Here is a 17,260-nt window from a genome sequence, read left to right as displayed (position 1 = left end):
TATTCTATTTAGGTACGAAACTTGTCACTTGCAGACATGAGGCTGTTCCAGGTTTGGTGAGTTCATTAAAAAAAACTGACTCATTCAGGAACTAAACACCACTAATATGTCTTGCCTGCAAAGATGCAACAGCTGGTTGTGCTTCACTGATTCACTGAACTGTTCATTCAAATGATTTGTTTAAAAGTCTGATTCGTTAAATGCCACTGCTGTGTTGCTCTGAGATGCTCAAGGGTCTGTTGGTCGCTGTTGTTTAGTTTGAAACAATTTTCAATTGTGGAACAAAAATTGATAGAGCAACTAATAATATTACCCAAAAATATTTTTTTTTCATAATTTACTCCCCCTCATGTCATTCCAAACCTCTATAAGCTTCTTTCTTATGTTAAACACATAAGAACATATTTTGAAGAACCAAACAGTTGTTGGTCCCCAATGACTTCCATAGGGAAAGAAATACTACAGAAGTCAACAGGGGCCGTCAACTGTTTGATTACTAGCATTCATCAAAATATCTTCTTTATGTTGAACATGTACAAGAAAGAAACAAATTTTCATTTTTGGATGACTCTTTGTGAGGATCTATTTAATGTTTATTATTGAATTGTTGCTTAAATAGCAATATTAGCCAGAAAACGTTATTTCATAAAGTACATAATTTAAAGACACTACACACTGGCCCAAGGTTAACCTTGTAACCTTGTATTAGGACTGGTTGTCGCAAGTCTAAAGACCTAACAATAATTTAAAAATCAAAAATATCTGTGATTGTTACAATGATCAAACGTTCAAGCAAAAAAGAAAAAATGTGGTAAATAAAAAATTGACAGCTGAGTGCTACTTCCAAAGATGACCTAACAGATCATGCATATTCATATCCAGACCATGCCACTGCAGTCCTGTTAATTTGAAAGGGAAAACAAGATTCTGGCTGAAGCCCTCTGATAAAGGCAGTGACTCACAGGTTTCATGATATTCAGATGAGCCTTCACTGTGGGTGACTGGTGACTCAGGGCGCTTGAGCATGGAGTTGGAGGACATGCCCAGAGGGAGATTCTGAAATTCTGATGGACCAACTCATCCAATGGGCCATTTCTAGTGGAGTAGAGGGAAAAGATAGCATCCAGTCCCATCAAAATATGAGCCAATGTGTTTCAGGCAAAGGCTTCTGAGACAGCTCAACAAAGAACCACTGAAGCAAAGGCTTCTCACACTTTACTGGACATTTACTCCACCTGTCTATATACTGTAGACACATTGGAGACCACATGAATTACTATAGAAATTTAAAGAGACAGTTCACCCAAAAATTGGGTTATTAATTACTTACCTTCATGTTGTTCCAAACCTGTAAGACCTTTGTTCATCTTCAGAACACAAATTATTATACACAAATTAAAAAGGGAAAGGTAGTAAGGATATCATTAAAATAGTCTACGTGATATCCTTAATTTTATGAAGCTACAAGAATACTTTTTGTGCACAAAGAAAACAAAAACAATGACTTTATTCAACAATTTCTTGTCTTTGCTGGTAAACAATGTCATACAATTACTCCTTGGTTTGTAGATAATCCCAGTGCATAAAAAACGATACACAAGATCAAAGAAGTTAAAACTTACACTGGAAGTGACTTTTCTGTGAACTTGTCAAAGTGTGTGTTCACAGACAAAAGGAGTATTACTAATAAAATGAATGGTCATATTCCAAGCATCTTGAGATCTGACACAAGATTTCAGTCCGTTTTGTATTGCTGCCACAAATGCCAGCGCCACAACTTCTAAAACGTCTCATCAGTTTGTTTTTCATATGCTCTTCCCACAATCCTGAACCCCCATCCCCCTTTTCACCCTCAAATGAAAAAGAGGATGGAAAAAAAAACAACAACAACCTCTACTTCCTGTGAAACTGTTGGTCGCACCTCTGACTGCACTGACGGGGGAGAGTAAAGCCATTAAAATGACACGGAGACAGATCGTGTGTGACACTTCAAAGGGTTTGGAAAAAGCTGGAAAACTGAGCAGCGCAACCTCCTCATCCACCCTCCGGCAGGAAAGAGAGGAGAAAAAAAAACACAAAGCCGACAAGCACGCGCCGCATGGTCAACACAAGCACCCAGAGACTCCCGCACTCTCCTCTCGGCCTCCCCCCAGACCCAAACACAGACTCGTCCCCCGCGACTACACGTCCAATGATTACACTATTCCCGCTCTTGCGCTCAGAGGGGCTAATTAATGCTTTAATATGCAAATGAGTGCCACAGTAAATTACACAGCTGGCAAATATGCCTGTTTTGCCCCCAAAACTACATCAGGAAATGAGCAAGACTGCGTGTGGATTGTGAATGCAAAGAGACAGAAGGTTTATTTCGAAACTGCGAAGACAATTTCACCTCAAAGTTTTACTGGCGGAAGGGTAAAAGTTTATGAAGAGTGTATCTGGAAGATCTAAACAGGTTTGAACAGCAGACGGGGTTTTAAACAGCTATAATGTAGGACAGTACAAAGGTCCTTTGTATGCTACATCAATTAGACGCCACAATTAAGTTAACACAAATGAAAAAAAAAAACAGTGAGGGAAGCAGATACAAAAAATATATGTTGTGAACATGATGTACACTTGAATAAATAAGCTTTCCATTATTGTATTGTTTGTTAGGATAGGACAATATTTGGTCGAGATACAACTATTTGAAAATCTGCAAAAGGTGCAAAAAATTCAAAATACTGAGAAAACCGCCTTTAAAGTTGTCCAAATGAAGTTCTTAGCAATGCATATTACTAATCAAAAATGAAGGTTTGATATATTTATGGTAGGAGATTTACAAAATATCTTCATAGAACATGATCTTTAGTTCATATCCTAATGATTTTTGGCATAAAAGAAAAATCGATAATTTTTGCCTAGTGCTACTTAAGACTTAAGGTTACTTTAGGTTTTGTGGTCCAGGGTCACAAATATTGCACTTCACAACCTCATGTTTGTTCACATATTGTGTCTAGTAAGTATACAGTGTCTAGTGTCGAAGCAGACTGACTTCTACAACAAGATATTGGTGACAAGTGCTATTTTTTTCCGTGACAGTGAGAGCAGATGCAAAGAAACAGAAAGATGTGAGAGTGTGATTTGGTTTAGCTTTGATAAACATATGACACTTGACTGTTTTGCTATATACGGCTGTCGTTTTCATGCCCTACAACCATGTGAAGCTGATGGGAGAAGATTCTGTGAAAGTATCACTAAAATATGGAACATGTTACTCGCAAACTTCACTTCTTTAATTAAAGCATAAGGCCACATGGAACTTTAAAGATGTTTTTTGCAGTCACTCAAGAGATAAAAGGAGAAAAAATATTCAGCTGTGGTGCAATGCATAGGAACTTAGAGTTTTACTCAAAGCAATGGCATAAAAAGCACATAAAAACAAATTAAAATTAAATTAGACATAGGAGCCAAAGAAAACAATAAAAAGACAAGCTCCTAGAGGAACAAGTTACATATGTAGATGCATTTAGCTATATTAAATAAACTACTATTCAACATAAAATTAGTAAAATAGTGGGCTATACATCAAACAATAACATTCACATTGTAACTTTGCCCGGTCCCAACTGTAAAATCATAGAGCATGTTATAATTTTGACAAACCGTTGAACTGATTTTCAATTAATTGCAGTATTTATTTTAATTATTAATGTTTTTAATTATTAATCTTAATTTCCAAAAATGCATCACACATCTTGCGCATGTACAACCCTGTTATCACATGATTTTGCCCCATTAAAAGAAACACTATAGTTATAGGAGCAATATTCAGGCCCTTTCACCAGAATAGTGTTATTGAAATAATGTTTTCAGTTGTTTTATTTAATTCATTAAATATCATTTTAATTTAATTTACGATGAATATAAATTAAGAAATAACTACAAATGATTTTTAATCCAAAAGTAGCAATACATTTTGTCTTTGATTTTGAATTAAAAATACTATTGACTCCATACTTTTTGACTGGTAGAGTATAAGTGACCCTGGACCACAAATCCAGTCATAAGGGTCAATTTTTGGAAAATTCACCTGAAAGCTGAATAAATAATAATGATGTATGGTTTTGGTAGGATAGGACAATATTTGAAAATCTGGAATCTGAGTGTGCAAAAAAGTTGTTAAAGTTAAAGTTAAAGTTGTCCAAATGAAGTTCTTAGCCATGCATATTACTAATCAAAAATTAAGTTTTATTATATTTATGGTAGGATTTACAAAATGTCTTCATGGAACATGATCTTTACTCAATATCCTATAATTTCGGTATAAAAATCAATCATTTTGACGCATACATTGCATTTTTGACAATTGCTACCTGTATACCTGTGCTACTTAAAGGGATAGTTCACCCAAAAATGAAAATTTGATGTTTATCTGCTTAACCCCATGGCATCCAAGATGTAGGTGACTTTGTTTCTTCAGTAGAACACAAACAAAGATTTTTAACTCAAACCGTTGCAGTCAGTCATATAATGGCAGTCAATGGGACCCACAGCTTTGAGAGTCCAAAAAAACATACACAGACAAAACCAAATTAAACCCTGCAGCTTGTGACGATACGTTGAGGTCGTAACACACAAAACAATTGGTCTGTGCAAGAAACTGAACAGTATTTATATAATTTTTTACCTCTGATCCACCGCAATGTCCAACTGTCCTGAGCACGATCCCTTTAAGGTTTTGTGGTCCAGGGTCACATATTGATTATTTGATTAATTCATTTATTTTTGTATTCAATAAATTAATTAACACAAATTTGTTAGAAAACAATGGCATAAACTATATATATATATATATATTTTTTTTTATAAATTTTGTTTTTAATTTTGAATTGAAAACATCAATGTAGTGCAATAGGTTGAAGCCATGTAAATATTCACAGAAGTATCAACAAGTTCAAAAACTAAGCTCTCTACAAGAGTGTGCATGTGTGTGTGTGTGTGTGTGTGTGTGTGTGTGTGTGTGTGTGTGTGTGCGTGCGTGTGTGTGCGTGCGTGTGTGTATCAGAGGTCCCATGAGCAGGACCTGCTCTCTGTCTGCTCACTCACTCAACTCCAGCCATCATAGAGTCAGACACCATGACCGACCACAAACACTAACCAACTCTTAGTTCCACTTGGAGTCTGTCCCACAAGACCACCTGCCCCTCTGCAGCCCTACCTGCATCTCTAATGATCCTTAATGAGAGACATCACAGCAACCTGACTGTGCCATGCACAACAACAGTGACTTTGAGCAAACAGAAAAAAAAACATGATGCCATTGTTGTACATCATTGTTTAAAGGGATATACTTCACCCCAATATATTTTGTCCATTCAGTGAAGGTTAGTGGCGTCCAGTATCATTATAGACTGTTTTGACTTTAACTGCATGGATAAAAAAAATGTTCAATTTATATTCTTTTTTGTTCTATGAAGATGAGTAAATGATGACAGATGACTGTCAGTTTAAGACAAGAATGTTTTGTAAAGAGTTCACCCAAAAATGAAAAAGCTGTCATTAATTACTCACCCTCATGTCATTCCAAACCCATTAGACCTTCGTTCATCTTCAGAACACAAATTAAGATATTTTTGATGAAATCTGAGAGCTTTCTGACCCTGCATAAACAACAGCAACTAACGTCCAAGGCCCAGAAAGGTAGTCAGGACATTGTTAAAATAGTCCATGGACAGACAGTGGTTCAACCTTAATGTTATGAAGCTACGAGAATACTATTTGTATAGTATTCAACAATTATTCAAGAATTTCTTCTCTTCCGTGTCAATCTCCGCTGTCCGTTCACAACAGTGTCACAATAGCTCTCAGATTTCGTTAAAAAAAATCTTAATTTGTGTTCTGAAGATGAACGAAGGTCTTACGGGTTACATGAGAGTGAGTAATTAATGGCAGAATTGTCATTTTTGGGTGAACTATCTCTTTAAGACAAGAATTTTAAAATACATTTCTTTAAAAGAAATAAAAAGACAAAAATTAAGCAACTATTGGCATGCACCAAAAGTATTGGAAGAGCTTGTTGAGAAATGCTGAATATGTAAAGTTTGACCTTAACTAAGAGTACAAGCACCTTGCTAAAGAGATGGATAACATGGTCCCAAATTTCTGAACTTCCTAAGACTCCCACAATGAATATTTTAGATGAGTAAATAATTAATAATGAACAGCAAACAGGCCAATGATCAAATAGATGTGGGCTTCTACAGAAACACGCCAAATCAGATGCTGTAAACAAAGACCCAAGGACCTACATTCCCTCCCTACCACCTTCCCCTCGTTTAAATATGCGCATGTAAAATTGCGCCACGCACACACGCACACATCCGCATACACTTTTCTTTTGAAGAATGAAATTTTCGCTTTTCTCAGTCCCAGGGAATTTTACGAAACTGAATCAGAACACTTGATCTGACCACCCGCTGATTTCTGATGGAAAGATTTGCTTTTTAATACAATCGTCAGTCGTTCTGCCACGTTGTGCCTGGCCCAGACAAATCCCAGCAGTGAGTCTTCTTGTACTGCCACAGTGAAATGTCTCATTCTCCATCGGTTAAATACCACCCTGCTGTAATCTATCACGGTGGAAATGTTAATAACATCGTCCTCTGTTTCAGCTGAGCTTAAATATGACACATTTATACACATTTAAGACAGATGGCGTGTTTCAGGCCGTTTATCGATGAAAATACATTCCGAGGTGCGACCGATTGACGGGGTACAAACATCAGATCCAAACAAATGACATGATATAAAAAAGAAAACAATCCGTTTCTAGCCTTGGAATCTGTTTTAAAGAGAGCATTCTGTCCTTTCACGATTTTAATTAATGCTTTAATATGCAAATAAGATAGAGGAGATAAAATCCTGACAAACAGATGGCAAGTGAACTTTCTCTGTTCTGGCATGTTCTTAAGTTGCAGTATCAATTTTTTTTCCAGGGCGTTTGCAACGATGTGTGAAGCAGCAGCTCTAAGAGATCATCAACAACTCGTATCTTTGTCTAACTTTGACGGGAACTGCTGTCTTTCTGAGTCAAACTTGATTAAAACTGGAACACGCCATGGCAAAAATTAGTTTACCTGAACAACTTTACAACATTAATTGTGAAAGCAAAATCCACAGTTTGCAAAACCAGACCTGGGCTGACAGGATAAAGCCTTAAAATTTAGTGTGAAAAGAAAGTAAATTCAATTATATTGTTTTTATGTGTGCTAAGTGAGCTGTAAATGCAAAAAAAAAAAATCTGCTTCCATTGCAAATATTCCTTTTTCAAATTGGCTGAAAAACCACTTCATGCGAGCGCAAAAACTTATGCGATATATGGGAGTTGGGAAATTACTTATTTCCATTTGGTGTATTTTTAATTCGCAATTTGAAGGGTAATGGAAACACAGCTAATGATTCACTCAATCAGTGATTTCCCCCGACCTACTGGCGACTTTAGGCTTATATTTAAAATATATTTTCCCTTTTTTCCCCCAAATAATTTCAAATTTCAAATTAATCATGCATTTGTAACTGCAGGTAAAATGCATTCATGTCCTGCATTAAACAGTCTGTAAATGCCACTTCAGATGCAGATTCAGTGCTACCGTTGCACTGCAAACACAAATTTGGTTGATACTGATTTCATTTAATTGGTAACAGCCCTATAGTGTCTTACTATTTCAATTTTATGATTAAATGTAGGAATTTGACACAAAAGATGATGCATACATTTACGTTAGGAAAATAATGGCCTTACAAAGGCAAAAAATGCCCATAAAAAGTAAAAATCGAATTCAACTTAAAAGTTAATTTCTGTTACTCTTGCAAACTAACCACCTCACAAAATACGAAGAATATCAAAAGCTTTGGGAGTCAGAAAATATTGTCTAATTATCGTTATTGTCAAAATTCCAGAAAATATCGAGATATAATTTTTTGTCATGGCTATCATTAATAAAAACACTACCGGTACAGTACAAAAGAATACAAAATTATTTGGCAATATTATTCTTTTACACTCCTAAATAATAATACTCTCAATATTCCCATGTCAGATACTAATTTTTTGGATTAATAGATTTAAAAACCTATAGTTATTAGTGTAAAAATGTTTCCAGTAAGACCCTCAACAGACAGAAAACTAGAAAAATGCATATTTTTTAAAAAGTTTAATTTAAAATTTTTAAAGTTTAATTTAGTTCCATAATATTCCAGGCCTGAAAACTACAGTTAAAAACTGATATTTCCAGGCAGACCTGAGGACCATCTGCATGCAAAATTACTGTTCTAAACACTTTGATAATCAGGATTAGGTAAAACTGACAACTGACCTTCTCCTCTTTCAGATGTTGGTCCAGATCCAGTCTGATGAGTGAACGGTTGATCTTTAGGGCCAACGACAGGGCCATGAGGCCCCCAGCAAGCACCTGGTTCTGCCGTACGTCCAAACGCTGGATCTGTGGACTCTCCGCAAGGATCTCAGCCAAAGTTACCGCACCTGGCACGGTGGGTAGAAAACACGGGCTTAGTTATAAGGTAAAACAGAAATGCATCCCAGTAAAAAAGGGATAAAAAGCAATATTACGAACCCTACCCTCGCATGTTATTCCTGTGGAGGCTAGGCCAAGTTGCAATAAAGAGCGATTGATCATGAGGGACTCCTTTAACGTGTGCATGCCTGTGTTCTCGAGGTTGTTTTTGCCAAGGTTCAAGGTTTCGAGTGTTTTTAAGCGAGGCTGGAATAAAAAAATAAAAACAGGATGTTAAAGAAAACGTGCACTGATGAGCTTGTTTTTAAATCACTTTTTATAATTCAAAAGTGTCTTTTTTCTGTGCATTCGAATCCAATTATGGATGGTGAATTTGTGTCACTTTGAGAGCTTTAAGTGTCACACGCCGCGCCGTGGCAATAGATTGGCTCTCAAGAGCATATTAGTCGCGTCATTTATGAAGCACGATTAGCAGCCATATAAAGCAGGAGATAGCGGAGCACATGAGGGAAAAGCCATGTTGCATAACAGAACGTACACCATGCCAGCTCGCTACACTCATTATTCTCACTTCATCTCCTGCTTTAAATGAAAAACCACAGACAGCTAAAAAAACAAGCTCAGAGATCAACTCACAGTTCATTTGCGTCAGTGTTACAACACTCAAGCATGTAAACACCCACACATATACATACACAAGCAGTATAGGTATACAGACGCAACCAACAAGCCCAGTCAAAGATTCAGAGAAAGAAACTAGAGAAAATGTCACTGAAATGTCATTTGAAAATGTAAAACACTCATGTATTTTTTTTTTATGTTTCAGGTGTATTTTTACCTGTAAATATACTAATGCATCAATATAAACTTATTTGAGTTCAACCCCCCTAAAAATAAAAGAAAATATTTTAAGAATTGTCTTAGTTTTTCCCCATGCAATGAAAGTCTCTAAATTAAAATAATACATTTTTGTTTGTACATGATGCTAAAAAGGGATCAAATCAATCAATTAATCAATCAATAAATAAAAAGTCTCATTAATAATATTACAACCATTGCCAATATTGTTAACATAATATACATTGAAAGTTAACTCAAATAGCGTTATTCTAACAGCCTATGGTTGACAACTTCAGTCTTCTGATTTCCAACTGGTCAGACAAGGATCCGCTGAAAAATGTGGATAACATTGTGATTTAATTATGTTCTGCTGACATCAGAGAGTTGTGTGTCTGCCCAAATAACCCATTTATTCACTCGCTCTCTTCTTCTGCCTTTAAAGAAACCCCAGGGAAAAAAAAAGAAAGAAAGGTTAATAACAACCCTTCCTGTGTCATATTCGACACGACCAGCCATTGGACTAATTATATTCATTATGGCCGCATGGATGTCTACTTATCCTTCTTAATGACAGACCACATGAAAAAGCCCTCTAAACACATATCTATTATTTAATCAAACTGTTCCCATTTGGTACAGGCAAAATGGAATGAGCAGGCTTTATTTTTGGCCTGAATGAATTCTCTGTGAACACGCCAAAGGCCGAGAGAAGAGAAAGCGGGCATTTAATTTGTAGCTTTTGATTTGAATCGCCATTCAGATGACAGAAAGGTACAGTTTATTCTGACAATCAGAGCTGCTGAAGAGGAATAGATATTATTAAGGATTAGAGATGAGCTTTCCAGTGAGGATGAGACAAGCCATTTCCTTTTGTTCTCTTCTCTTTTCTCTCTGTGTGTCAAACTCTGCCGTAGACCACAAAAAAAAAAGAGATATATCCAGTAGCTGTCGTGTTGACGGTTCGGGTACTTCCTCTCCAAAGCCAAGCAGAGGCCACATGCAGTGTCACTGTTCGTCTTTAATCAAAGCCACACTCAGATAAAATAGGAATGAGTAAGTAACTGAAAAAGTTACATACTGAGTGAAAATCATTGTGTTTACTGCTATATGCAACCCACAGTTTATTCTGCAGGAACCACTCAAAAATGAAATGTCCCTGGAATAAAAAAAGGTGGGTTTTTTTATTCCAAGTGAACATCCCACTCTTTTCCATGTGAAATTTGAGTAAAATGTAATTATTATTCAGTGAAAATCCTGCAATCCATTCGTGAATGAATCATTCTTTTTAATGAATCAGTTGATCCAGTTCACAACCAGATGTGAGTCAATCAAACTGATTCAGTTTACTGGCTTAGTGAATCACATAAAATAATAAATGTATCAGTGAATAAAAACATTTACATCTGTAAATAACAAATAGCTATTGTATGATTTCAGAAGCCTTGTAATATAGCTAAAAATCATATACATAAATGTTATGATGCTGATATGGTGCTTTTACATCTTTTTTGAAGCTCCAGTCTGCATTAAAAGAATACTTCACATCAGAATTCAAATTTCCCAATGAATTACTTTTGTACCCTTGTCTCATTAAGATGTTCATGTCTTTCTTTCTTCAGTTAAAAAGAAAGTAAGATTTTTGAGGAAAACATTCCAGGATTTTTCTCCATATAGTGGACTTTATTGGGGATCAGCAGGTTGAAGGTCCAAATTGCAGGTTCAATGCAGCTTCAAAGGGCTCTACACAATCCCCGTCGAAGAATATCTAGCGATATCTTCAGTCTTAAAAATTGCAGTGCTTTAAAAGGTTCTTCACAGTGATGCCATAGAAGAATCATTTCTGGTTCCACAAAGAACCATTCAGTCAAACCATTTCTTTCTTACCCTTTTATAATCTATAAGAACCTTCTTTCGCCACAAAGAACCTTTTGGTTCTTCAGATGTTAAAGGTTCTTTATGGAACCATTTAGACTAAAAAGGGTCTTCTATGGCATTGTGAAGCACCTTTATTTTTAAGAGTGAAGATATTGCTTGCCTGGGATCATGTAGAGTCATTTGAAGCTGCATTGTATCTGCAATTTAATTCAATTTATATACCTTTTAACCACAAATGTTTGTCTTGCACTAGCGCTGCGATATGCGTCTGCAACTTCACGCACTACGTAATCATTTTGGAAAGGTCACGCGTGACATAGGCGGAAGTACCGCCCTTTACAAAAAAAAAAAAAGGTAAAACTACAATGCTGGGCGATTTTGAAGTTGGAGGAGAAAATGATATGGAGTTTTTCTCACAATCTACCTTTTTGAACTGGAGTACACAGATGAAGAACTAACTATGCATGACCTTTCACAGACGCGCGTCGTAGAGCTAGTGCAAGATGAGCATTTGTGATTAAAAAGTAAATTATTTTTTATTTTTTATAGAAAATGACAGATCGTTTCGCAAATTAAGACCATTATTCTTCAGCTGGGATCGTGTTGAGCCCTTTGAAGCTGCATTGAAACTGCAATCTGGACCTTCAACCCACTGATCACCATTGAAGTCCACTATAGAAAGAAAAATCCTGGAATGTTTTTCTCAAAACCCTTGATTTCTTTCCGACTGAAGAAAGGATTTCTTATTATAAGGAATTATCAGGAATTTTTAATTCTGGAGTGAACCAATCCTTTAACTGTAATTGCATAGAAAAGAGCCAATTTTTCCTTTTCTGTTCCATAGATGAAAGAAAAGTCATACAGATTTGGAATAACATTAGAGCGTGTATATGACAAGAGAACTTTCAGTTTTGGGGAACCTTTCTCTTTAAATAAAACCCAGTGTGAAAAGCAGTTGTGAAAATGTTTCAGTAAATTACTGATGCGCAATCTTCCAGATGTGTTACTTTTTTAATCACACTTCGTGAGTGTAGAAGTGCTGTTGTAATGATTAAAACTGCACATATCTCTAATATCTTGCCCGAGAGAAAATCTCACCAGAACATTCTGTAGATGGCTCATGCCAAGATGAGTGATGTGATTGTTACTCAGTATCAGCGTTCTCAAACCAGTCTTCTGAGAGCTCAGAGCATCACAAATCTCCTCCAAACCTGTGGAATAAAGGGAGATGACTACACAAGAGCTGAAACAAATTGTGCATTTTAACCACAAAAACCTTTTCAGCCGTGCTATTGGAAGTGCAAAATAGGTCCTCAAACGAAATGGGCATACCTGAGTCACACATGGTATTGTTGCTTAGGTCCAAGGTTTTAAGAGTGCTGTTGTATTTAAGGAGGTCGCCAAGTTGCATGGAGTCCTGGTAGCCGTTGAGGCGGTTTCCACAGAGGTAAAGCTCCTGCAAAGCGACGTTCCTTTTCAGAGCACCGACTAGGGCAAGAATTGAGAAAAATCTTCAATAAGCATGGTGCTTTGTCCTTGTCCGAGATATGTGTGCTGAAGAACTCTGCCACAGTGTAACAACAAAAGATGTCATGTAAGACAATCTGCAGAAAAAAAGAAGAACGGATTTCTGTGAATGCCCACCGCGCTTCTTCCCAGTGACAACAAAGGCTTATTGAAAACTTTAAGGTTGTGCAGGACTAACTCCATTATCATTTTTATTTACATCGCTGTGATTATCACGGTCATCATTTTAATCGTCAACATCATTACATGTCCCTTTTAGGGCCAGAGAAGCTTTCATGGGCTTTTTGTCTGTGGCCTCACAGAGCTGTCTGTCCAAATCAATGCGGCAGATTTGATCAGACCCTTTCGGTTGCATGCGGAATGCCAACATCGTCATCATACACAGTAGGAACCAAATAGGGGGATCGTTGAATTGATCGGAGGGACTCCACTGTGCGAGTCAGCGAGTCCCGCAATCAGGGCCCCACCGATCAATAGCAATGATCAGAAGCTGGGCGTCCCGCTGGGAAGAATGAGGGGGGCGGCCGAGTGGCCCCAAAATATCAAATGGATCCACATGCCGCTTAAAGAGACAGAGTCAAGAAGACGCAGGATGTGCCACTCCACTCCTCCGTCTCATTTAAGGTCGTTTTACTTGGGTTCTGTTAATGGCCTATGTCTACACCATTTGTTTTTTCTCACTTTTATTTACCTATTCATTTCCGGGCTGCCATTTCCATTCAGATATTAGCATGATGATTCAGCAGTGGCAACAAACTCTTTTTCTTCTTTGACCAGTGTAGTATAATTGCTAAATAAAGTCATTATTTTTGTTTTCTTTGTGCACAAAAAGTATTCTTGTATGTTTGAAGCACTGATATCACATGGACTATTTTAACAATGTCCTTACTACCTTTTATGGGCCTTCATGTGGTAGTTGCATTGCCGTCTATGCAGAGTCAGAAAGCTCTCGGATTTCATAAAAAATATCTTAATTTGTGTTCCGAAGAGGAATACAGGTCTTGCAAGTTTGGAAAAACAAGAGTGAGTAATCAATAAAAGAATTTTCATTTTTGTGTGAACTATCCTTTTAAGGGCCACCGCATCTCTGTAAAAGTTGTAGTCCTGTTTTAGGTGGCCAGCTCTACAGTGCCATGGGAAAGTCTCCATCTCACAGTGTGCTGGCCGAAGTGTCCTGAACGGATCGGTGCAGCAATGTGTAAAGTGACAGGAAGAAGATTACGACATCTAATCCAAGCCCAGTCTAGCTGTTAGGGTCACTAGGCCAAAATCTGCCACTCCTCCCCTTGTCCTGCTTCATCTGTTCCTGCTGGCCAGGGCCGCTCATGGAGAACGCTCATTTCAAACACATGCTATCTGTACTTTAGTACTGACATATTGCAGTATTCACATGAGAGCAAGTGAAGCAACTCGTGGACTGATATTAGCACTTTCTGAATCTGCATTGTTAAAAAAAATCTTTGTGAACATTAGGTGTGATTTTGAAGATAACGCACCCTATGGGATGGTATGTTGTGCTGTCATGATATCATTAAAGGATTCTAAACTCCGCCTGGAGTAAATGTACTTATGCAGTGGGAAATTTTGCACAGTACTTGCTAGACTAACACCATGCCAAATGTCAAAAAAAAAACAAAAAAAAAAACATTTGGCTATCCATTCGATGATTCTATAGCAGAAAGATATGCATTGCTGTGTTTTTAATTATTTAGCCACATTATAGGGTTAGTTCACCCAAAAATGAAAATTAGCCCATTATTTACTCTCCCTTCTCTTTGTATTCTAGGTGTATATGGCTTCCCTCTTTCAGATCAATGCAATTGGAGATTACTATTAAAAACTGTTCTGGCTCCTTCAAGCTTTATAATGCAATGGGCAGATGTTTCTCTTCATCAGTCCAAAACAAGTCCAATAAAACACATCCATCTATAATAAAAAGTGCCTCACAATGCTCCAGGGGGTGAATAAAGGCCTCCTATAGCAAATCAATGCATTTTTGTAAGAAAAATATCCATATTTAAAACGTTATAATCACTTTTCTCTAGCTTGCACTTGCAACAGTTGTACATGTTGCACATGCCTCACTGCATCGATACGCTACAGGAGGCCTTCATTCACCCCCTAGAGCCATGTGAGGCACGTTTTATTATGGATGGGTGTGCTTTATTGGACTTGTTTTGGACTGATGAAGAGAAACATCCACTCTCTGCATTGTAAAGCTTGAAGGAGCCAGAACAACTTTTAATATAACTGCGATAGTATTCGTCTGAAAGAAGGAAGTCACATTATACACCTAGGATGCCTTAAAGAAGAAGTTCACTTCCAGAACAAAAATTTACAGAAAAGGTCCTCTCCCTAAAATGCAGCTTAAATGCGGCTTCAAACTTTCCCAAATGCGTTTGTAAACGATCCCAGCCGAGTAAGAAGGGTTTTATCTAGCGAACCGATCGTTTTTGGGCTTTTTATTACAATTTATATACTTTTTAACCTCAAGCGCTCGGATTGTCTTGCTCTGCCTGAACTTTTTTTTTTTTGGTTCAAGACAGTTAAGATAAAAGAAAAAAATTTAGTTTCTCCTCAACTTTAAAAATAATTTCAAAATCACCCTACATCGCTGCAGAAGTACCGATCCAGTGTTTGCAAAGTGAACATGCAAAGAAGATCAAACACCCAAACACCAACGAAAATGGTAAAACAGCGATGTAAGACGATTTTGAAGTTGAGGGAGAAAATGAAACAAAGTTTTTCGACATACCCTAACTGAACCGGACTTCAGGCAGAGCAAGACAAGATGAAGTTAAAAAGTATATCAATTGTATTTTTTTTTTAAACATAACCAATCGTTTCAATAGATAAGACCATTCTTCCTCGGCTGGGATCATTTACAACCACATTTGGGATCATTTGAAGCATTTTGGACAACAAGCTCAGGGCACCATAGAAGTCCACTATATGGAGAAAAATCCTGAAATATTTTCCTCAAAAAACATAATTTCTTTACAACTGAAGAAAGAAAGACATGAACATCTTGGATGACAAAATCTGTAAATTTTGGTTCTGGAAGTGAACTTCTTTAATGATGAGTAAATAATGGGCTAATTTTAATTTTTGGACAAACTAACCCTTTAATGTAGAGCAAACATGTAAAAAGTGTTTAAATAGAAAAGTTCACCCAAAAATGACATTTTGATTCAAATTTACTCAGCCTCAGTCTATTCAAGATGTAGATGTGTTTGTTTCTTCGTCAGAACAGATTTGCAGAAATTTAGCATTTCATCACCTATTGAGTTTAATAAGGGGGTTGACTTTTTCACTGGTAAGTGCTATTATGAATTATGGCCAGAAGAGATCGTTTAAAGTTAAAACTGCTTAATGATGAACACAGAGATTCATGTGGACTACTTGTGGATTATTGTGACGTTTTATCAGTTGTTTAGATTTGCATTCTGACGGCACGATACACTGAATCTTTTACTTATTCTTTTAAGAAATGCAGTTGACCCCATTTCCCACAATGCACCTGTTTGCATCATTTGCATTTCACAGCACAGGGTCATATTCTCAGGCCGCTAGCACCCAAACTTTCTTCCATTCTTAGATCGCATGCACTTCAAGTGGATGGTGTGTGCTGGGCATACCAAGTGTGAAGAGAGGTTTGCCGCTCAGGCAGGTGTTTTCAAGGTGTAGCACTGTCAGCCTGCTGGTGAGAAGGGCTTTTGACAAGGCCTGCGCGGCGTAGTCCACCATGGGCATGTTGCAAGCATCCAGCCTCCACAGGCATCCACTCTGAAGAGACCAGACAGCAAACCATCAGAGAGAGAGACAGAGAGACTCAGAGGCCTGGTTTTGCCCTCGCTGCGGACTGGCCTCTCTGTCTCACCCTCTCTCATCAAAAAACCACCCTGTCTACAGAAGCAGAAACGTCAAAACCGGAAAACAATTCTGACGGGAGGTTCCCAAAGATCTGCAGGCCATTCCGGAGTTTCATCCTTTAGTCCACCACTTCAAAAGTGTCCAGATTTTTTTCTTCTCTCCCTTTCTTGGGAGATTTTGATTGATCTCATAAAATACTGCCTGAGAGCGTGCCTTTGGTTTTTACCATTGAAGTCCTCATCACCATGAGGTGATGCCGTCTTTCATCTAGAGCTGTTGCTAAATGAACACATATTGCCAGGAGTTTTATGAGGACTATAATGATGTCCATTAAAATCAAAGTGTGAATGTGGCTTTATTCAGCAGTGCGGACATTTTCATCTTTGATGCATGGTAATTCATTGCTTCCAATTCAATCTGAATACCACTGTGAGGTATCAGTTCACACTTGATACATTTAAAACATGAGGCGTGTAACAGAACTTAAAAAAATGAAGGCAGCTATTTTTTTAGCAAATTAATTTACTTTTAAGGTAAAATGTCAAGTTGCCAAGACATAAAATGTGTCATAATTGAAAGAATAAGTAAATGCAATGCTGCTTCTTACTGAATCAATCTTAAAAGGT

General features: G+C 37.3%; 1 protein-coding gene across 1 annotated transcript in view; it reads right to left on the bottom strand.

The window, feature by feature from the left end:
• Nucleotides 1-1,132: 1,132 nt before the first annotated feature.
• LOC141295334 (protein phosphatase 1 regulatory subunit 37) overlaps nt 1,133-17,260 on the bottom strand; it is a 32,165-nt gene continuing 16,037 nt past the window's right edge. Inside the window, exons 6-11 of the mRNA XM_073826551.1 lie at nt 16,400-16,547; nt 12,567-12,722; nt 12,333-12,445; nt 8,624-8,765; nt 8,361-8,527; nt 1,133-1,246 (exon numbers count right to left, since the gene is read on the bottom strand). Of these exons, the coding sequence (XP_073682652.1) occupies nt 1,133-1,246; nt 8,361-8,527; nt 8,624-8,765; nt 12,333-12,445; nt 12,567-12,722; nt 16,400-16,547 (840 nt within the window). The remainder of the gene's footprint in view (nt 1,247-8,360; nt 8,528-8,623; nt 8,766-12,332; nt 12,446-12,566; nt 12,723-16,399; nt 16,548-17,260) is intronic.

The sequence above is a fragment of the Garra rufa genome, chromosome 21 (genome assembly GCF_049309525.1).
Source record: "Garra rufa chromosome 21, GarRuf1.0, whole genome shotgun sequence".
Classification (NCBI taxonomy): domain Eukaryota; kingdom Metazoa; phylum Chordata; class Actinopteri; order Cypriniformes; family Cyprinidae; genus Garra; species Garra rufa.
Note: the sequence above shows the minus strand (reverse complement) of the source record. Positions and strands in the feature narration are given on the sequence as shown.